The 22,742-nt window shown below is 38.3% G+C and overlaps 1 protein-coding gene across 1 annotated transcript in view; it reads right to left on the minus strand.

Annotated features, from left to right (window-relative positions):
- Positions 1 to 22,742, minus strand: part of HIPK1 (homeodomain interacting protein kinase 1) — a 44,764-nt gene that overhangs the window by 9,785 nt on the left and 12,237 nt on the right. Inside the window, 8 exon segments of the mRNA XM_033198414.1 lie at positions 575 to 709; positions 1,664 to 1,785; positions 6,078 to 6,303; positions 7,071 to 7,233; positions 7,543 to 7,727; positions 8,701 to 8,787; positions 9,582 to 9,701; positions 11,430 to 11,553. Of these exon segments, the coding sequence (XP_033054305.1) occupies positions 575 to 709; positions 1,664 to 1,785; positions 6,078 to 6,303; positions 7,071 to 7,233; positions 7,543 to 7,727; positions 8,701 to 8,787; positions 9,582 to 9,701; positions 11,430 to 11,553 (1,162 nt within the window).

Consider the following 22,742-nt stretch of genomic DNA (forward strand, 5'->3'; position numbering starts at 1 on the left):
TTCATGTGTCCATAGAAAGATGGTTAATATCAACTGATAAAGCAATAAATTAAGAGCATCTTAAGCATTTCCACATGCAGAAAAGTTTTAGAACCTTAAAACAGCAAGAAAAGGAGAAAGCTACCTTGCCAAGGAGTTCAATTTTGGCCATCCGGGTACCTGTAGCTGAGCCAAATTAAAGGCCACTTCCTTCATGCTCAAGGATCAGAGGGTAAAAGATAAGGCAGAAAACAAGTAACAATGTTGAAGCTCTTCTGAGGCTATATTGAGAGCTTTTATCACACTAGGCTGGCAAAGAAGAATCAAGGGATCTGGCTCCTTACAGAGCCACATAACCATCAGTCAGACAGTGCTACAGCAAATGTTGGGGAGGAAAACAATGAGACATTAAAAGATGTAGCAAGAACACAGCCACAAGATGGCACATGCTTCCATGCCCTCTGCAAAGACTAAGCTAAAAATTTTTTTTGAAAAATAAACCAGAAAAAAACAGAACAAAAACAAACAGGAAAAAACAAAAAAGAAAGAAACCAAGGAAACTCCGTTAGTAACACAATCAAGTGAGGGGAATTACCAGTACAGCAGCAGTCTGTTCAACCAGCGCCGGCCGGCCGGCTGCGCAGCTCAGAGTAAAGGGCACCGCATACTGCGGTGTGATGGTGGCTACTTGAGGGTGGAGAGTTGCTACCATTAGTGGTGTACAGCTTCCCTGAAACGTAGATTAGGCAGGTGAGTGAAACAAACACGGAGGCAGGACATCTGGATTCAGAAGGGTTCTCATTCCCCCCAAGTTATTACTGACAATGAACAGTAATTTGATAGCACCTAAAATGCATATACCAAACACGACTTTCCCCCTTTAACTTTGTACAGCACTGGCCCACAACGTCAAATGCCAATGGCCTAAAACAAAGAAATATAGGAATCCTCCTTGGGCTAGATTCAGGGTATCAGTTCTATGAAACAAAGATATTTATTAAGAATTCTTCCTCCTGTTCACAAAATAGGGTTTTTGGATTTGAGAATTTCCTATGTGTCATAGGCCACAAACATTTATATATAATATATAAAATATAAAATATACTGTTTGTTGCTATTTAAATACTTCACTATTTTCTCTATCATCTTAGTCGAATGTTCCATAGCAAGTATAAAGTTTTAAAGCTTTCTACAGTCTGGTTAAACACAAGGAATGAAGGAATGTAATACGTGAAGAGGCATCCTGATGTGATCCAGCCTCTCAACTGTGATATTCTAAGAGTGAGCAAAAGGGACACAAACGGTGCAAAAGTGGGACCTTATATTTTAGAATCAAAATGCTGCATACATACTTATCTTTGTATGAGCTCCAACATTTAAAAAACAACAACAACAACAAAAAAAAAAAACACTTCATCCCACAAAATTAAACTAAACTTACTCAGAAGACCATTTCTCAAGAATGTCTGGATATTTTTCCCTGCAAGTCTAAGGAAGACAATGGCACAGTTGCAATAGTGTTAGGAATGAGCATATTGTTCCATAGAGATGGTTCATTTTAAGTCCACTGAATCATGACCAAGAAAGATCTTAGAGTCAAACGAAATACCATTTTCTAGGACAAAATATCTGAATCTCAACAGTGTTTAGCAATATTGAGTATCCACATTGCTCTAGCTTTTACCTGCGTAAGAACTCCTGACTGAATCTGTAGTGGCTGAGCAGCTGGTGCCTGGGGTACAATTGGTACAGCATTATCCATCCTCACAGGGAATCCAGAATGCTTTGCTGTTGCTTGTAGTCCAGCTGTTGAAAACAGCATCACAGTTAAATAGTTTTGCTGGGTCTGGGAGTACTGTTTTAGATTATTTTGTTTTCAGCTTTTCTGTTCAAATAATCCACTATTCAGGTTTTAGTCCTAGACACTTAAAACAAAGAAGTTAGGCTGGGCGCGGTGGCTCAAGCCTGTAATCCCAGCACTTTGGGAGGCCGAGATGGGCGGATCACAAGGTCAGGAGATCGAGACCATCCTGGCTAACACGGTGAAACCCCGTCTCTACTAAAAATACAAAAAACTAGCCGGGCGAGGTGGCGGGTGCCTATAGTCCCAGCTACTCGGGAGGCTGAGGCAGGAGAATGGCGTAAACCCGGCAGGCAGAGCTTGCAGTGAGCTGAGATCCGGCCACTGCACTCCAGCCTGGGCGACAGAGCAAGACTCCATCCCAAAAAAAAAAGAAGTTTCATTCACAGAAGTCTTGGAAGTTAAGAAAAGGGAGACTGTTCCCCTCAGGTTAGGTTAATGGAAAGATGTTTGATATAGCGAGGGTTGGCTTAAAGGAATTCTAAATTTTTTTTACGCTACAAAATTTAAAACACAATATTCATCCCATCTCCATTAACAGTACAGGCAAAAACAAGCCTTCACTTAGTAAATTACATTCACTTTTTGTTTTTGTTTTTTTTTTTTTTGAGACGGAGTCTTGCTCTGTCACCCAGGCTGGAGTGCAGAGGCGTGATCTGGGCTCACTGCAACCTCTGCCTCCCAGGTTCAAGCGATTCTTCTGCCACAGCCTCCCAAGTAGCTGGGACTACAGGCACGTACCACCACGCCCGTCTAATTTTTGTATTTTTAGTAGAGACATGGTTTCACCATGTTGGCCAGGCTGGTCTCGAACTCTTGACCTCGTGATCTGCCCACCCTGGCCTCCCAAAGTGCTGGGATTACAGGTGTCAGCCACTGCGCCCAGCATTATTCACTTTTTAATCCACTAGGGGAAAAAAAAAAACTTGATTTTAAAACTCTAAAAGCATAGGCTTAAATATAACTTTTAGAGAATTAGATAATATTATGAAAAGCTCAATAATTTATAATCTAAGTTACCTTTTTATTTACACTTTTCCCCATTCCTCAAAAAATATAACCTAGTCCATACATCAGACATATATTTTATCCTTAACCAGGCATGAACTGAAAAAATTATGCCTAGGATAAGAATATTTTAAAAGCAGGCATTCTGGTTTATAGAAACTTTCTTCTACTTATTTTAGAAATCTACTCTTGTCATTGACATCTAATAAGGCTCTTTTGTAGTTAATGGACAGCTAAGAAAATCAAGAATTCTTCTTTGTAACAGTGCCTTTATAACAATGACCATGTCTTATTTTTTATTCATTATGCTCTTAGAACAAATGTTGAATAAATCCTTCCTACAAACAGATCTCCTTCTGGGGAAAAGCACAACTAAAGACAATTCTTTTTGCCAAGACTTGAGAGTCTTCAGTTGCTTCTGTACTTTAAAAACTTGCAATATAAAGAATTTAAGTTTCTATTATACTTCCAACTCACTAATATCTGCAATTTTGTTAAGTAAGGATATAAAGATTTTAATTAAAGACTCCTTCAGTGACATTTTCTCAACGATTACCAACTAATTTCTCTTAATATTGCTATGGAGGTATCAAATGAGCATAACTCATAGACCTAATACTGTTGTTTTCAGCAAGTCAGTCTTCTAATTTTCCACTTCAGTAATTTATGAGTAATTTAATAACAGGCTGTCATGAAGAAAAATACAATCCAGCAATGTACAAAATGAGAGGGCATAGTAAAATCGGAGTATCTTTTTAAGTTCTACTTGTATAAAAATAAAAAGTAACAAATTCATATATCAAGATTAAAAAGTTGCCAGCCATGCTTCATTAGGCAATGTTATCTAATAGGGCTAAGCCACACAAAATTCTTGCCTAAAGTAGGACATGGATACATGTCTAACTACAAGACATTGGTATTGTATAATAGCCTCCTACAAACTGGTAAAATTTAGGAGGAACTGTTTACTTCAGAAGCTCATCTATGGCCCCCGGGCGATAAAGCAAAAGTGACAAAATTACAGAATAGTAGTTACTACTAAGCAAAATGTGTATCTATTTTGGCCAACCAGGATAGTATGGAAAGTTGTATTTATAGTACTGACCTACAAATGTGATTCTAATGTATTAGACTGCTATTGTACTTTAGGCTGAGCCCAAAAGTGGGAACAAAGAATTTAACAAAAGGCAACACTGTTGGAAGGTTCTCCCTGGCTCCTGACCTAAAAAGGATTATAGTTTCATTTTTTGTTATTATTTTGTTTTATTGAACATAGTCCTTTAAATAAAGAACCAGTGAAGTATGGAAAGAATAAACTGCCTAACTGATGAGGATCTATCCTCCTGTAAGTATAAGCATCTTGTAAAAAAACAAGACGGTCCAAGAAAAGTGGGCAACCTGGAATAGACCATTGCTGTGCAGAAATGAGCAAATAGTGGTGGGTGGCAACTGAGGGGCAACGAGGAATAACACTTCAAAATACAGAAGCTATGAACTCCTCTGCCTGGGTTCAAATCATGGTTCTGCAATTATTAGTTATAGGACTTTGGGCATATGAAGGAACCATGCTCAAAATTCTCATGCATAAATTGGAGATAATGACATTACCCTACCTCCTAGAATTGTTAGTGAAGATAAATTAATACATGTAAAAGCAGTTAGAACATTATCTGGCATATAATAATACATATCAGGCATCATCATCATCACCTTAATTTTAAAACTCCCTTTTCATTTGGAAAATTTTAAATATGCTCTACTAGCTCCTCAGGTTATTTATACTTCCTAGATAGGAAAAATGTCAACGCTTATACTTACCTAATTATAGTAAAAAGGGTTATACCACTTTTCCCCTCTAACTTCTTTAGTTTACATTTTGTTTTGTTAAAGGAACTCAAAAGTTCTTCTGCTTCATCTCTTATTATCTGAGAAGCAGCAAAAAATTTCAGGGTCCCACATTTGAAAATTGTTCCAATGAAACTCTTTGGAAAAAGTGGTGAAAAAAGTGGCTAATCTGCTAAGCTCAGTGGAAGAATCACTCAACATACAACAACCCCAACTACAGAATTTACTATTATGAAGCATATGCAGAAAATAATTTGGTAAGTTAGGCTAAATGTGCATTTACGGATTTTGAATCTGTTCCTCCGCTCTCCCTGTGGTTTCTCCCTGGTTTACATCGCTATTGCTCTCCTGTCCTCCTGGTAATCTCTCAGACTTCCCTAGCCCCTCTTTTCCTTCTGCTTGCTCCAACTCTGTCAGAAACCAAACAAACAAGAGAGTCACAGTCAATAAGTAATTGATGTAAAAAGGCAAAAATGCTACCTGCTTCTCTGTAAAGTGTTATTTGAGACACCTGAATCCTGGTTTATTCTCACAGGGTACTGACACTGACCTTCTCTTGGGAAAGTCAAATGTGTCATTGGATTTTAGCCTTAAAGTAACATTCTTCTAAATGGCTTACCAAATGATTAAACACACATTTCCCATATACAGAAAAAAGAAACTGGACAGACTAGATTACAGAACAACAATGTGAAAATTAAGAAGGATGGGAATGTGAAAATTAAAATCGTATTGCAACACAGGGACTCAGCCTCCTCCTTCAGCTATTCTGTTCCTCTATTGACAGGAGTTTGCAGAAACTGTATGATTCATAAGCTGAAGAAGATAATCTTAATGCCTGCCCCACACAAGCACCTCAGCCTGTAGGATTTTTTAGTTCAGTAAATAATGATTTTTCTATCCTTAAGTAATTTAAGACATTTCCACATTCTTAAACATGGTATTTACATTTTAGAATAAAATCACTTTTTATTGGGAACATAATTTTTTATAATAGAATGATACAGGAAATAAGATCCAATATTTAGCAATTCTGCTTACAACGAATTTTTTTCAAGTTGTATAGATGCTGCATATTGACAGATACATGCTTATATAAGACATATGACATTGACACAAGGACTCAATGGGCAAGAAAACTGGTGTGAGGCAATTCAATTAAGGAAACATAAAGTGAGCTGTTATAATGCATCAGATAGCATCATAATCAGATAAATAGCCAATGTAAAAAGGGAAAACCCATTTTGTGATATCACCCAATTTTAGTTACCTTCATCATCAGAGACAGAGTTTAAACTTGTAAAGATCAGAACTAAACAACTAGAGCTGCTGAAGCAGGTAGGTCTGATATAATACCATATGATACAGGAGTTTCCCCACTTACTTTGAAACGCAGGTGGACATACTATAAATGTCTGTTGGAATGGATCTGTCTGAGTGCAAATCTGGGTGGTTCCAGGCTGCAAGGAAACACCCTGCTGGGCAACTCCAGGAACTGGTGCAGCAGATGATGGGTACAAAGCTGACTGGTAGTTTAGTAGTGAGACATCTGAATTAGCCAGAGAAAGAGTAGCAGCTGCTGCAGTAGAACTGGAAGCTAGAACACTGGCCTAAAAACAAAAGGATTATATTTGTACACTTGTATTAAATAGAGACACAATAATTTTACATATAGAGAATTTATCCAGAAAAACTTAGAATGTTTTAAAATGTAATGTTAGCTGCTTCTGAAATAACTCTCTGCTTAAGAAACTTTCCCAGTCCCTAAATCGAAGGCATATTATAAGGTCAAATAAGCAAATAAAAAAAAGAATAGTTCTATGCTGGCTGTGGCTACACAAACCCCAACTACTTCGGAACAAAAATTGCCAGATGGAAGATCTCACCAAATCTCATAGGCTCTTCCATTAAAAAAGGACACTCAGTCAAGAAACTGGGAAGCTTACATCTTCAGAAACAAACCTAAATGTAAATATCACGGGCCAGCAAACAAATGCAAAACCACCCTTGAAGTTAATGATTGGAAACCTTTCAATACAGTAACAAGAGATATAAAATCCTTCTCCTAACAGGGAGAAAGTCATTTGGTTAAAGTTAGTACAACTAACAGCGGTAAGTAGTACAATAGTCAGACTCCATTTATTTGATGATGCTGAACATATGAGGGCATGGATTAGGCCTTTATATTTAACTTTAGTTAGCCTGTGCCTGGTAGGTATTATCAGTCTACCCTGTTTTCCATCAACTTTTGTCAAGTAGAGAATTTCTAAGAAGAAACAAGACCACCAAAACAAAAATTGGTTCTTTACCTTGCCCTGTATTCTTACTAGTTTCTATCCCACTTAAGCTTGAGTTTCCAAAATTATTTATTGAATACCTGATTGTGCACTGTATTGAGCTGATTGCTGAAGCTCATGGTTAGATTTGTGCTTGTATTTGGAGCAACATGTGTAGTGAAAGGACTCTTGATCTGACTCACTGTATCATACATGTGAACCCTCCGCTTGCAGATCTCCATGTTCTGAAAACAAGACTTAACACTGAAAAAGAGATTAAAGATTCATTAAATGAATGCTGAGATTTAAACAGCAAATAACTCAAGATGAACATGGATCAAAGTTTTTTTTCCCCAATCACTTTCAGATAAAATAAATCAAGAATCTGTGTAATCATAGGGAAGAAAAATACACATCTAATTTTTATCTTATGATGTTTCAGTGAGAAAGAAAAGCACTGCTGAGCCAGATTTATAAGCACCAAAGTGGCTGGCTCATTTGATAGTGCTATTATTAAGGCAGTAACTCAACAAAGAACCACATGGCAAAAGCCCCAGAATATACCATACTCACTGATTGCTATGTGGAAAATCCAAAAGGTGAGTCATTGTCACAAACTGATGGTTAAGAGTTTTTAGAGGGGTAATTCTCTTATCTGCATCAATTGTGAGCATTTTCTTTAAAAGATCAATGTATTCTCTTCGGTCTGCCTTCTCTGCCAACATGTCTGTTCCCTCTAAGTCTGTGGACATATTCACCTTCCAAAGAAAATTCAGAATTATATTTCTTCACTTAACCTTTAGCACTGACACTACATAGCTGCCTTCCCTCCAAACTATGTCTGTGTTTCCCTCCAAACTATGATCAAAAGAGAAACCCGGGGAAATTCTTTTTATGAAAGTGTAATCATTTTCACAGGAGGAAGCTCTTTTTATGCTGCTTAATTAAAATCTTCATCTAAATTTAGTGGTAGAAGAAAGCTAAACAATTTCTTGTCATTAAAAATTTGGGGGCTGGGCATGGTGGCTCATGCCTGTAATCCCAGCACTTTGGGAAGCCAAGGCAGGTGGATCACCTGAGGTCAGGAGTTCGAGGCCCAGCCTGACCAATGTGGCGAAACCTCGTCTCTACTAAAAAAATACAAAAATGAGCTGGGCATGGTGGCACATGCCTATAATTCCAGCTACTTGGGAGGCTGAGGCAGGAGAATCGCTTGAACCTGGGAGGCAGAGGTTGCAGTGAGCTGAGATTATGCCACTGCACTCCAGCCTGGTCAATAGAGTAAAACTCTGTCTCAAAAAAAAAAAAAAAAAAAAAAATTGGAACAAGTAGTTAAGCAATAGTGATTGTTACTACCTAAATATAAAAGTTTCTACTGTTGAAAAAAGTAAGTGTGAAGTGTTCAGAGTTTGTAACATAATAGGTGCTCAATAAATATAGCTCTTAAGTATTTGAGAAAATGGGACAAGAAACTTTCAATAATATTTTAAAACACTGCTATGTAACAAGACCAGTTAAGTAAAAAGCAAGAGAGAAATATGTAATTCTAAAAATATACTTGGTTAGGATTTAAATGTTCCTTTAATACATGGCAGAACATTAATGCATTTTTTATAAAAACTGAAAACAAATACTATAAAGATAACATTAAATTTGTCTTCAGTATAATCAAGAGAAGTGTGTCTCTGCTTAAAAATAAATGTCTGACTTTCTGAAACTTTCCATACTCACCTGAGCCATGTCATCTAAGCAATTAAAAATGTACTTCCGGGCTTCTTTTGATTTTATTCCAGTCTCCAGTTCATGTTCTTCAGGCGTCTATAAAATAAAGATTCTCCTCCTTAAATTTCACCTGTATGTTATTTTCACATTTTATTCAAAACTAAAGCCAGAATACAAGAGACAAGTGTGGTCACCCTGCCAACCATAGATGGCAAACATGAAAGTAATTCACAACCAGAAAATCTTCCAGTGGACAGATGTGACTTTGATATCTAGCTACCCTTTCAACAGTGATAAAATAAACATGCAAGTAATGATACAGCACAGTTCCTGAAGAATGTCAGGTAAAAAGGGACACTACCATTATTCCCTTAAAGCTACTTTGAAATGAATTGATATCTCAAATGCTAACTGTTCAACAGGATCAGAGGCACAGTCACAGAGTTAGTCAAATTACTCAGATATTTCTGAACCTGATAGAGTAGGCTCAGAAGTAAAAAGCAGGTATTTGTTTCAAGAAAAAATATAGAAGTCCTGAATGTGGGCAGTTAGAAAATTATGTGATTTTTTCACGTTCATTGAGAATTCTCTAAAAATCAGTCATTACTAAATGTCTCTAGTCCTATCGCTTAATGGTGAGCACTACTCTCCAAACTTTCTATCAGCTGCGGATTGAACATATACAAAATAACCTCAGCCAACTGAACTAGCACTTAATGTTTTGTTTTTCAACCAAGGATAAGGCCAAACAGGTACAAAGAAATAATTTTTCAAAATGTTTCCCCCTCTCCTGTCCCTCCTCTACCTGAAGAATTTAATAAACTTTGAATTCAAAGTCGGGGAGTGAGGGGTGGAGTATAGGAATCGAAAGGATAGTAGGGAAGACAGACCTTAAGCCTCCACAGTGGGTACCCCAAATTAGGATCTCTGTTGAAAAACCTGGTTGTTTTTGTTCCGGCACTGAGAAGATATTCAGCTGGCAAGCCTTGTGTTTGTGAAATATAACGAATCTGAAACATCAAAACCATTAAACATCTATTTGAAGTGAAAAGGGAAATTATTAAAGACTTTTACACCAAAACATTATTAACTTTAGGCAAAAGAAGAAATCAATTCTTTAATCAATACAACTGAAATTTATCTGTAAATACCTATATATACTAACCCATCCACTGCTACTGTATCCATTATTTACAAGGAAATCCAGTTTTGAAAATTTTGGCTATAATCTTTGCTTTTCCTGTTGACTTCTAATACTTCAAATCTGTGGAATCTACTACAACTCAGATAACTTCCTTTCTAAATCCTGTAACTGGAAACCAAAATACCACGCAGACATTGTAAATAAGGTAGAAGTATATTTATGGACATGTAAAGATATCTGACAATATAGACCAGGCATGGGGCTCACACCTGTAATCCCAGTACTTTGGGAGGACAAGGCAGGAGAATAGCTTGAGCCCGGGAGTTTGAGACCACCCTAGGCTGATATAGCAAGATCCCCAACTCTACACAAAATAAAAGAATTAGCCAAGCAAGGTGGCATGCACCTGTAGTCCCATCTATCTGGGAGGCTGAGGTGAGAGGATCGTTTAAGCCCAGGAGCCAGAGGCTACAGTAAGCTATGACCACGCCTACATGCCAGCCTGGGTAACTGAGCAAGACTGTCTCTAAAAAAATAAAAACTTAAAAACAAACAAAAAAAAACTTGTGTACTTACTGTGTACCAGACACAGTGTTAGGAGCTGAGGATATACCAGTGATATGAAACAATCTCTACCCTCAAGGAGCTAACATCATAAAGGGTAGAAACATTTTTTAAAAATAAGAAGGCTGGGCACGGTGGCTCACACCTGTAATCCCAACACTTTGGGAGGCCAAGGCGGGCGGATCACCTGAAGTCAGGAGTTCGAGACCAGCCTGGCCAACATGGTGAAACCCTGTCTCTACTAAAAAATACAAAAATTAGCTGGTCATGATGGCGGGCACCTGTAATCCCAGCTACTCAGGAGGCTGAGGCAGGAGAATTGCTTGAACCAGGGAGGCAGAGGTTGCAGTGAGCCGAGATCGCACTATTGCACTCCAGCCTGGGTGACAGAGCAAGACTCCATCTCAAAAAAAATAACAAGAAATGAGAATTCACAATTTACTTCCATGGTAAAATATTTTCCCTTAATGGACAAATTCCTTAGGAAATTATAGTGTATCTCCTAAAGTTTGTCTATTTTGAGATACAGATCATCTATTACTACAACTCAGATGACTTCCTTTCTAAATCCTATCTTAGAGACTCAGTATGTCACAGCTTCTGGGACCTAAAGTGTTTCAGTCTGAAGAAAGTACTTCAGTGTATCATGTGTAAAGGAAAATTATAATAGTTCTGAGTAAGTAGAAGTTCTCTTAAAATTCCAGTTCCTCATCCTTACTCTACTTTCCTAACTCACAAAGCACATTAGTTAATGAAAGTTAAGTCTCTAATAAATCATTACAGATCTAGCAAAGTATCAACCTTAAGTAATATAAAATTCTTCTTTTTATTATAGAATTGCAAACATACTTTAGCTTAAAAGGCAGGAAGAGAAAATTCTACTATTCTTTAAAAAGTTCTTTAGTAGTAATTGGACTACTCTTTCCCTATTATCTAAATACTTCAGTAGTACTTAGTACTTCTCTTTCTCTAGAATCTATTTCACAAGTAACTATTTGCATTCTATTTCCATCCAAATAAACACTTTTACCTGATCATATTCTGAAGCACCAGGATAAAGAGGCCATCCCAGGAACAGCTCAGCTATCACACAGCCCAGTGACCACATATCAATAGCTTCACAAAATGGTAACCCAAGAATAATTTCAGGAGCTCTAGCAAAAACAAAAAATATCAGATAAAAAAATAAACATTATTTGGGAAAATTAACTATATGACTAAGTCCTGTTTTAGTATTAGCTAAAGGAACATTTATTCAATGAAATGGAAAAAAATCTTTGGTATACAATCTATCATCTGAAACTCAGGGTCAGATGTGTTTTGGAATACAGAATATTTTGAATTTCAGAAAGGTAATGCAGAACACAAAGTACATATTATATAATAATCCCAGTGGAGTTCAGTGCAGTGCCCTATAAGCAAACACATTAATATTTCTGCAACAAAACATGGAACAGTCATACTAAATTGGCTAAATAAAGACTTCAAATAGCTTTACAATGGTTCAAGTCAGGTCTTGCCAATTAAATGAATTTGTACCAAACTTAAAGAACAATTTTCATTTATGAGAGCTTTTTGAATTTTGCAATCACAGATAAGGGATAATACATCTTGTTTATTATTATTCCTAGAAACTTTTCAATCACACACACACACACACACACACACAAAATCAATTAAAAGACGTGGTCAGCTGGGCACAGTGGCTCATGCCTGTAATCCCAGCACTTTCGGAAGCCGCAGCGGGCGGATCACCTGAGGTCAGGAGTTCGAGACCAGCTTGGCCAATATGGCGAAACCCCGAATCTACTAAAAATAAAAAAATTAGCCAGGCGTGGTGGTGGACGCCTGTAATACCAGCTACTCAGAAGGCTGAGACAAAAGAATCGCTTGAACCCGGGAGGTAGAGGTTGCAGTGAGCCAAGATCACACCACTACACTCCTGTGTGGGCGATAGAGCCAAGACAGTCCAAAAAAAAAAAAAAAAAAAAAAACCCTGGTCAATAAATAACTCCTCATGACAGAAATGCCTTCTGGAAAAAAAAAATAAGAAAGGCCTTCTAAAGAGACATGGTGTTGACAGCACACTCTCTAGAGCCAGCCTGTCAGGGTTTGAATCCTAGTACCATCATTTAACAGTTGCGGGTGTATTACTTGATATCTCTGTGCTTCAGGTTCCTCATCTATAAAATGGAGACAGTAAGAGTTCCCACCACACAGAGTTGTTGTAAAGCTTAAATAAATATATGAAAGCTTTTACACCAGTGCATGGCACATGGTAAATACTAATAGGTGTTAGATATAATAACATTATTATATTACCATTATTTTAAAACTCTGAACTTTCAGTGTGCTTTTTAGAAATATTCATTTTCATTAACAGTCCAAGTGAGAAATAAAACACTAGGGAACCTTAAAAAGATGACTAAGGTAATTCATAAACTCAGACCTTTATATATACGAACGTATCTAAAATAGAATTATCCCCATTATATAAGAAGAAACTGAGAAAAAGAAATATTAAGTTATTGGCCTAGAGTCACAGTCAAATAAGTGGCAGAGCTAGGACTTGAATCCCTGCAGTCTGGCTCCAGAGTTGAGTATATTATGTATTACACTGTTTCTCAATAAGTAAAAGTACATACTCATCCACATGAATTTATATTTGACATGGTGGAATACAAGGGCAATTGTCAAACCGTGACTAATTAAGCAATAAGTGGGTTCAAAAAGAAAATAACAGGTAACACTAATAACAATAATAAATGACACATACATAGTGCCTACTGTGTGCCATGCACTGTTCTAAGTTCTTTATAAATGTTGAGTCACTTAATCCTTACAACAATCCTATCAAAGTATTATTATTATACATCATCAATTCTAAGATACACATCTTTTTACATTTCAGCACCTCTGAAATTAAGAAGATTCTTACAAATGATGGTATATTTTAGTTTAATGGCAGTGCTTTTCCTTTTCTAAGTGATACAAAAATAATGTTGTATTTTATAATCAATGGCACCTTACATTCTATGTAATAAAAGTATTATCTCCATTTTACAGATGAAGAAACTGGGCACTAAGAGGTTAAAGTAACTTGCTGAAGGCTATACAACTACTAGAAGATGGTGCTCTTGGCCAGCGCAGTGGCTCACGCCTGTAATTCCAGCACTTTCAGAGGCCAAGGTGAGTGGACTGCTTGAGATCAGGAGTTCAAGAACAGCCTGGTCAACATGGTGAAACTCCATCTCTACTAAAAATACAAAAATTAGCTGGGCATGATGGCGGGCGGCTGTAATCCCAACTACTCAGAGGCTGAGGCAAGAGAATTACTTAAACTTGGGAGGCATAAGTTGCAGTGAGTTGAGATCGTGCCACTGCACTCCAGCCTGGGCAACAGAGCAAGACTCCGTCTCAACAAAAGAAAAAGGATGGTACCCAAGCTATCTGGATCCAAGATTTCAGCTCTTAGGCACTTGATCATCTTCTCCAAAGAATTTCCTTTCCTTCTTACAGGTCATGGAATTACAATCTATAAGGACACTCCAGATCCAGATCCAGATTCCTCATGTAACAGGAGTTAAATGGAAAACAGATCTCTCCATGAAGAACCATCTAACTGGCCATGTCTCCTCACAGAATACTTAAGTTTCTGAAACTACTTTCAAGTGATATGTGCTTATTGTTGCTTTGTGTATATGTGCAGGGGGTTGAGGGAAGGCAAGGATTAAGCATGGAGAATATAATTTCCCTAAATAAGAATATCCCTCCCCATCTAAGCAAACTAGGCATAGAAGGAAAGAAAAAAAATCTCCCCCTAGTATTTATACATAAATAGTGGCCCTTAGAAAACAGTAAATCTGGGGACTCCACAGGGCCTGAAAGCTTTTCTGATCCTTAAATAGAAATAGCAGTCAACCCAAGCCTCTTCAGGCTTACACTTTTTAACAGCTGTGGGTGGAACCACCAATATCATCAGTTTTTGCAGTATTTAATTTGAACTGTGGTTTTGTTTACCAAAGAAATAACTGGCCGGGTGTGGTGGCTCACGCCTGTAATCTCAGCACTTTGGGAGGCCGAGGCGGGTGGGATCACCTGAGGTCAGGAGTTTGAGACCAGCCTGGTCAACATGGTGAAACCCCACCTCTACTAAAAATATAAAAAATTAGCCAGGTGTGGTGACGGGCGCCTGTAATCCCAGTTACTCAGGAGGCTGAGGCAGGAGAATTGCTTGAACCTAGGAGACGGAGGTTGCAGCAAGCCGACATGGTGCCTGCCACTGCACTCCAGCCTGGGTGACAGAGTGAGACTCTGTCTCAAAAAAAAAAAAGAAAAGAGAAAAGAAGTAACCCTCAAAAGTGAGTTACAGGTGGCTAGAAGCACATATTACTGATGGAATTTCAGAGTTCAACGAAATCTCAACCATAATGGCATGTTTTTAACACTGCACAAGTTTGACAAGCGCATTAATAAGCTAGTGAGTAAGACTACCCAGAAACAACATAAAAGCTTTTCTAAAATTGAAAAGGAACAAAATTTTCTACTCCTAGTGAGCAGAATCATTAATTTCCAAGTTCATGACAGTGCCAAAAATAGCTGGCAGGGGGAGCACAACTGGCTATGTGCCAAAATAAAAACTGGGTTTAGAACATTCGGAAGCATCAATTGGAGGGCAGCATATTGATTTTGCTATTCCTACCATACTAGAAAGACATTTTGAAGTCCAAAAGGTAGGTCACAAAGAATGGCCAGGCCACTCTACAACTTGCTTTTTTAAAAGGTAGCAATAATAGGCCAGGCGCAGTGGCTCACGCCTGTAATCCTAGCACTATGGGAGGCCGAGGCGGGTGGATAGACTGAGGTCAGGAGTTCAAATCCAGCCTGGCCAACATGGTGAAACCTAGTCTCTACTAAAAATACAAAAATTAGCTGGGTGTGGTGGCAGGTGCCTGTAATCCCAGCTACTCCGGAGGCTGAGGCAGGAGAATCGCTTGAACCTGAGGGGGCAGAGGTGCAGTGAGGCAAGATTACATCAATTCACTCCAGACTGGGCATAAGAGAGAAACTCTGTTGGGGGAATGGGGGAAGGGAAGGTAGCAATAATATATGATAACTGTCTAGAGCTTAAAGTTTTCTGGGAAATTAAGGACAGTATCACTTCCACAGCCCCCAAGTCCCATTTTTTAAAAACAAACTGAAGATTGGCTGAAAGTTTTTTCATTTGGTCTCACCCTGCTTTTGAAGTGACAAAAGCAGTTAAGGATTTCCAGCAAAAGTTCAGTCAAAACAGCAACTCTACCATATCCACCTTATAAAAAGGCAAATAGCAAAAGGAAAAACAAAAAAGGAAAGCAGTTTAAAAAATATATATATATATATGGCCAGAAACAGCAGTTCGCACCTGTAATTCCAGCACTTTGGGAAGCCAAGGCAGGAAGAACGCTTGAGCAGGAGTTTGAGACCAGCCTGGGCAACACAGCAAGACCCAATCTCTACCAAAATTTTTTTTTTTAATTAGCCAGGTATGGTGGTGCATGCCTATAGTTCTAGCTACTCAGGAAGCTGAGGTGGGAGGATCACTTGAGCCCAGGAGGTCACAGCTGCAGTGAGCCATGATTGCACCACTGCACTACAGCCTGAGACCCTGTCTCAAAAATAAACAAAAAACCAGTAAGGCTGCTTAGTTCATTGAGGGCTTTGTATTATTTGGGCCTATAAATGTTAGACTTACCCAAACTCTACGAAGCAAAAAGACAAGTTATTTTCTACTTTACTGAACAGTAAGGCATCACTCGAGCAGGTTCATCTCTAAGGACTGAATACTTTAAACTGTGAATCCAGATTATAATTATTAGAATTATTTTCATTACATCTTTCCTGTTGGCCTCATTATTTCTTAATCCCTCAATATAAACTCTATAGACAAGTAAAACTGGTTCTACCTCATTTGTATAATAAGGAAGCGGAGTTAGATAATTACTCTTCCAGGTCCCTTTCCAGCTTTAACATTCTAACAACTGGGCAGTAAAAAAGGTTAACTACAGAAGCACAGGAAAGTGAAAGAAACTGTTTAAAACTGGCCGTGTTCACTTCAGTAGGAAAATGGCATTGATTGTGCTTTGAAGACGGCAAGTCTCCTCTCTGAAGACACATCCCATCCTTAAAAAACAAATACTAAACAGGCTTTGGTTATTACAGTTAAGTGATAGAAACAACAATCCCTGCCTTTTGGTTCCCCAGCTTCAAACTTCTTTAAGTTGAAAAATTCTTCCAACCAACATTGTTGAGGTTAATTTCACTGGCACCCAGAGCAAGCTAAGGTTAGAATCACTTAACACAAATCACTGATTATTTCCATGAACATTCTCGTTTCTTTCTTCCTATCTCAGAGACATCAAACCTACTTACTTACCAGATTAGAGAGGTTACTTAAAACCTAACTTCCTGCATCAGTGGCTTAGGTGAAACTATAGTTTGACTGTCAGAGGAAATTAGATTATTTGTTTGTCTAGGATAAATGGAAGATACATTTTCCTTCTCTAGACCTTTTCCTTCCATAAGTAACAAAGTGATTCAGCTTGAAATAAAGGCTGGCTAGTTCAGTAGGGAAAAACGTTCAGCTTGTAAGCATGGCAAACCTTTGTCTCTTAAACTCAGGCCCCAAAGACAGGAGCTTTGCTTGGAGTCTGCACATTTACAGTGAGCCAGAGAATAAAGTATATTATTTCCACTGCCTGAATCATTTAGCCATGCCCAGGACCAATGGACACAGCGAGGTGGCAAATTTATGTGAGCTGATAATACTTTGGCAAGTTATCAGAAAGACAAAGCAATGTAAACTAAAAAAGAGGGTAAGAGGAGGACTAGCTTTGGAGTCAGAATGCTTCACCAGCCAAATAGATTTCACAGAGGTTTTTTGAAAGACAGAAGGGTGAGGACTTAATGGTCTCTAATACAGCAACAAAGCAACATGAAGGAAGCTTAAGAGGACCACTGCGGATAAAACTAGTGATAAAGAAGGAATGCCTGAGCTGCTATTCCATCTGCCTTAGGATCATTATCAAGTATTACTGTGACACAACAGAACACTCATGTTAAATCCTAAATATAGTCAAGCCCTGGGTACTGAACTTCAGTATACAGGGTAATTACTCAGTAACACACAGAATGAACTCCTGTTTTTAAGAGGCAAACTTAGCTCCACTTAAAATTACAGTCAACAACTATAATGCAGTGAATTTAAAGAAAGCTTTGTCGAAGGTAACTGAAGATTTGAAAATCGTAGTTTCTATAAAAAAGAAAAACCAAAATGAATCAATTGACAGCTTAAATTAAAAGGATAAAAAAAACAAAGATCAGCAACCTAACACTGAAAATTATTCAAAAGAATTACATATTACAGAAAGCTAAGCAAATAATTCATTTTATTTTGTATTAACATGCCCCAATTATAACAAAGTCAAAAAATTTTTATCTCCTATTGCTCTCTCTTTTTCAATTTAAAAACTACTCTGTTATCACAAGAGAATGCACTTTGTCTTTGACAGGGCAAACAAATACTTAAAGAACACCTGTACGCACAGTCAAGCCAGAAAGGAAAAGCTGATCAGCCTTCCTCCTTCAGCTGTGGTCTGCCTAGTCCCTCCTGAGGACTCAAAATGGGATGCTGTGCTGAACTCTTCAGTTCACCAGTAGAGTATGCTATATATATGTACGTGGGTGTGGCTGGTGGTGAGACTGCTCAAAGGAGAGTATTAAAAAGCAAATGTAGTTGGAACTTAAATCTCCCAAGGCATAAATAAATAGAGATGAGATTCTTAAAGTTAGCCAAGGTTGCCTAGGGCAGCATAAAACCAGAAAACGAAGGCTCTAAGAGTTTCTTTACCTCACCTCAAGTAAAAATTACCAGTTTTATAAAACTGTAAAAAGATATAAAGAAATAAGGATGGACTGACTTAATATTAAGCTGTCAACACTACCCAAAGCGATCTATAGATTCAATGCTATCCTTAATAAAAAGCAATTATGATTTTTGTATAAAACAGAAAAACTCATCCTAAAATTTATATGGACTCTCAAAGACCCCAAATAGCCAAAACAATCTTGAAAAAGAACAAAGTTGGAGGTCTCACACTTCCTGATTTCAAACTTACTACTAAGCTACAATAATCAAAACAGTGTGGTACTGGCATAAAGACATACATAGATTAATGGAATAGACAGCCCAAAACTGAAAATGGGAAAGCAACAGAAGATAAGAATTATTTGTATATATGTTCAAATGATTCCAACAAGTGTGCCAAAACCACCCAATGCAGAAAGGATAGTCTTTTCAGCAAATGGTGTTTGAAGAACTGAATAGTCACATGCCAAAGAATTACACTGGATTTGTAACTTGGACCATAGACAAAAATCAACAAAGAATCAAAAACTGAAATATAAGAGCTAAAACTATAAAACTCTTAACAGAAAACAGTGGAAAATCTGTATGACTTTGATTTAACAATGACTTCCTGGGTAAGTCACCAAAAGCACAAGCAACAGAAGAAAAAGTAGACAAACTACACTTCACCAAAGTTAAAAACTTTTCCATGTCAAACACTATCAACAGGTAAAAAGGTAACCCAAGGAATAGATGAAAATTTAGTATATAGACTATACAACTCAACAACAAAAAGCCCAATTCAATAAACGAGGAAAGGACTTAAACAGACATTTCTCCAAAGAAGATATACAAATGTCGGGCACATAAAAAAATGCCGGGCTGGGCATGGTGGCTCATGTCTGTAATCCCAGCACTTTGGGTTGCTGAGGTGGGCATATCACTTGAGCCTATGAGTTTGAGACCAGCCTGGGCAACACGGTGAAACCTCGTCTCTACTAAAACTACAAAAAACTAGTCAGGTGTGGGGGTGCATGCCCATAGTCCCAGCTACCGAAAGGCTAAGGTGGGAAGACTGCTTGAGCCTGAGAGGTCAAGGCTGCAGTAAGCCGTGATCATACCACTGCACCCCAGCCTGGATGACAAAGTGGGACTCTGTCTCAAAACAAAACAAAATAAAACAAATGCTCAACATCATTAATCATTAGGGAAATACAAATCGAAACCACAATGAGATACCACTTCACACCCATAAGGATGGCTATTATTGGTTGGGCCCAGTGGCTCATGCCTGTAATCCCAGCACTTCCGGAGGCTGAGGCCCGTGCATCACAAGGGCAAGAGATCAAGACCATCCCGGCCAACATGGTGAAATCCTGTCTCTACTAAAAATACAAAAATTAGCTGGGCATGGTGGCACCTGTAGTCCCAGCTACTCGGGAGGCCGAGGCAGGACTGCTTGAACCTGGGAGGTGGAGGCTGCAGTGAGCCCAGATCGTGCCATTGCACTCCAGCCTGGCAACAGAGCAAGACTCTGTCTCAAAAAAAAAAAAAAAAAAAAAAAAGGCTACTACTGGCCAGGCGCAGTGGCTCACGCCTATAATCCCAGCATTTTGGGAGGCCAAGGGCAGATCACCTGAGGTCAGGAGTTCGAGACCAGCCTGGCCAACATGGTAAAACCCCGTCTCTACCAAAAATACAAAAATTAGCTGGGTGTGGTGGCAGGTGCCCGTGTGGTCCCAGCTACTCGGAAGGCTAAGGCAGGAGAATCTCGGGAGGCAGAGGCTGCAGTGAGCCGTGATCACACTGCTGCACTCCAGCCTAGGTAACAAGAGTGAAACTCTATCTCAAAAACAAACAAACAAAAAAAGCATGGCTATTATTTAAAAACCAAAACAAGGCCAGGAGTGGTAGTTCATGCCTGTAATCCCAGAACTTTGGAAGACTGAGGCAGGAGGATGGCTTGAGGCCAGTAGTTTGAGACTAGGTTGGGCAACAAAATGAGACCCTCAAAACCCCATCTCCACAAAAAGTAAAATAATAGTAATTAGCCAGGTATGGTGGAGTGTGACTGTAGTCCTACCTACTTGGGAGGCTGAGCGGGGAGGATTGCTCAAGCCCAAGAGTTGGACGCTACAATGAACTATGATCGCGCCACTGCACTCCAGCATGAGCAATAGAGGGAGCCCCTGTCTCTGTAAAAATAAACAATTTTTTTTAAATAAAAAAAAATAACAAATGTTAGAGAAAATGTGGAGAAATCTGGAATGTTCATCCACTGCTGGTGGGAATGTAAAACGGTGCAGCCTCTGTGGAAAATAGTTTGGTAATTCTGCAAAAAGTTAAACATGGAATTATCATGTGACCTAGCAATTCCACTCCTAGTTATATACCCAAAAGAACTGAAAATGGGGACTAGGATACTTGTACACCAATGTCCATAGTGGCATTATTCACAACAGCCTAAAGGTAGCAACAACCCAAATATCTACCAACAGATGAATGGATAAACAAAATGTGGTATATACAAACAATGGAATATTATACAGCCATAAAAGGAATGAAGTTCTGATACATGTTACAGCATGGATCAGCCTCAAAAACATTATGCTAAGTGAAATAAACTAAACACAAAAAGACATATATTGTATGATTCCACTTACAAGGAGTATCTAGAATAGGCAAATTCATAGAGACAGAAAGTCAAATCAAGATTACCAGTGGTAGGAAAGAAGGGAGAATAGGGAGTTATTGCTTAATGGTTAGAATTTCTGTTTTGGGTGGTGAAAACATTTGGAAATAGTGGTGATGGTTACATAACACTGTGAATATACTGAACAGACAGCGGTGATGGTTACACAACACTGTGAATATCCTTAACACACTGAGTGGTACCAAATGGTCAAAACTGTAAACTTCCTATTACAAAGATCTTAGCACAATGTTTTTAAAAAAGTAAACATGCAGATGACATTTTTTCTGAGTCCTTGCATGGGTTAAAATATCTTCACATTATTTTCACACATAATATAAAATTATTAATTCAGAATTTCTATTTCCTCAAATTTTATTACAGGTATCTGGCATGCATAGCTCCTTATAAACATATTTTATAGGTTATCTATGTTTTTATTATTTCACTTCTTGATTGGATGCTTACATGATTTGTATTTAATGTATGGCCATTAAAACTAAATATTAGATTCCTTAAAATTAATAACTAGGCAAGTAAGTAAACGGGCGCTGACAAAAAGCACATTTTAAAAGCCTTGGTTATGATATAGACAAAAGCATATATATCAGCATTTACATACTGCCCCAATAATTATTATATGTTAAAATGGTAACTACATTAAAAGTACCAATCTAGAAATATATATCATTAAAGTATAAGGTACTTGGGTCAAGGCCATTCTAGGATAACCCAATAAGTTCAAAGTATTTAGAGAATGTTAAGACAGGAAGAGACTGTAGCAATCATCTGATCCAATTCATGCTACTACAGAAGAAAATGTAAAAGAATAAAATGTTACTAGAGTTAAACCTGGAGTTAGTCCCAAGTTATTTTACCTGCCAAGATAAGAGCTTCGAGAAAACAGCAGCATATACTCAGATTCATTACAAATAAATAAATATCTTTGTATATTTCAAGACTCTTTAAAATGGGAAAATGGCTGGGCATGGTAGCTCACGCCTGTAATCACTGGGAGGCCAAGGCAGGCAGATCACCCGAGGTCAGGAGTTCGAAACCAGCCTGGTCAACATGGTGAAACCCCATCTCTATTAAAAACAAAAAAATTAGCCAGGCGTGGTAGCAGGCACCTGTAGTCCCAGCTACTCGGGACAGGAGTAGCAGGAGAAATCACTTGAACCCAGGAGGTGGAGGCTGAGTGAGCCGTTATCACACCACTGCACTCCAGCCTGGGTGGCGAGTAAAACTCCATCTCAAAAAAATAAATAAATAGGCCAGGTGCAGTGGTTCACGCCTGTAATCCCAGATCTTCGGGAGGTGGAAGGAGGTAGATCACAAGGTCAGGAGATCGACACCATCCTGGCTAACATGGTGAAACCCCGTCTCTACTAAAAATACAAAAAAATTAGCCGGGCATGGTGGTGGGTGCCTGTGGTCCCAGCTACTCAAGGAGGCTGAGGCAGGAGAATGGCGTGAACCCGGGAGGCGGAGCTTGCAGTGAGCTGAGATAGTGCCACTGCACTCCAGCCTGGGCAACAGAGCGCGACTCCGTCTCAAAATAAATTAATTAAATAAATAAAATGGGAAAATGAGGCATAATGATACTAAAGAAAAGAACCAGGTGCTAGTATAATTCAACTAGTAACAACTTTCAGAATCAGACTGAGTTAATTTTTCCAGTGCTAGATAAAATTTCAGAAATAAGAAAATGTCATATATAGGAATGTCACACACATAGAATGAGCTAAAACATATCCTATTTCTAT

Source organism: Trachypithecus francoisi, unplaced genomic scaffold (assembly GCF_009764315.1).
Source record: "Trachypithecus francoisi isolate TF-2019V2 unplaced genomic scaffold, Tfra_2.0 Lachesis_group5, whole genome shotgun sequence".
NCBI lineage: Eukaryota > Metazoa > Chordata > Mammalia > Primates > Cercopithecidae > Trachypithecus > Trachypithecus francoisi.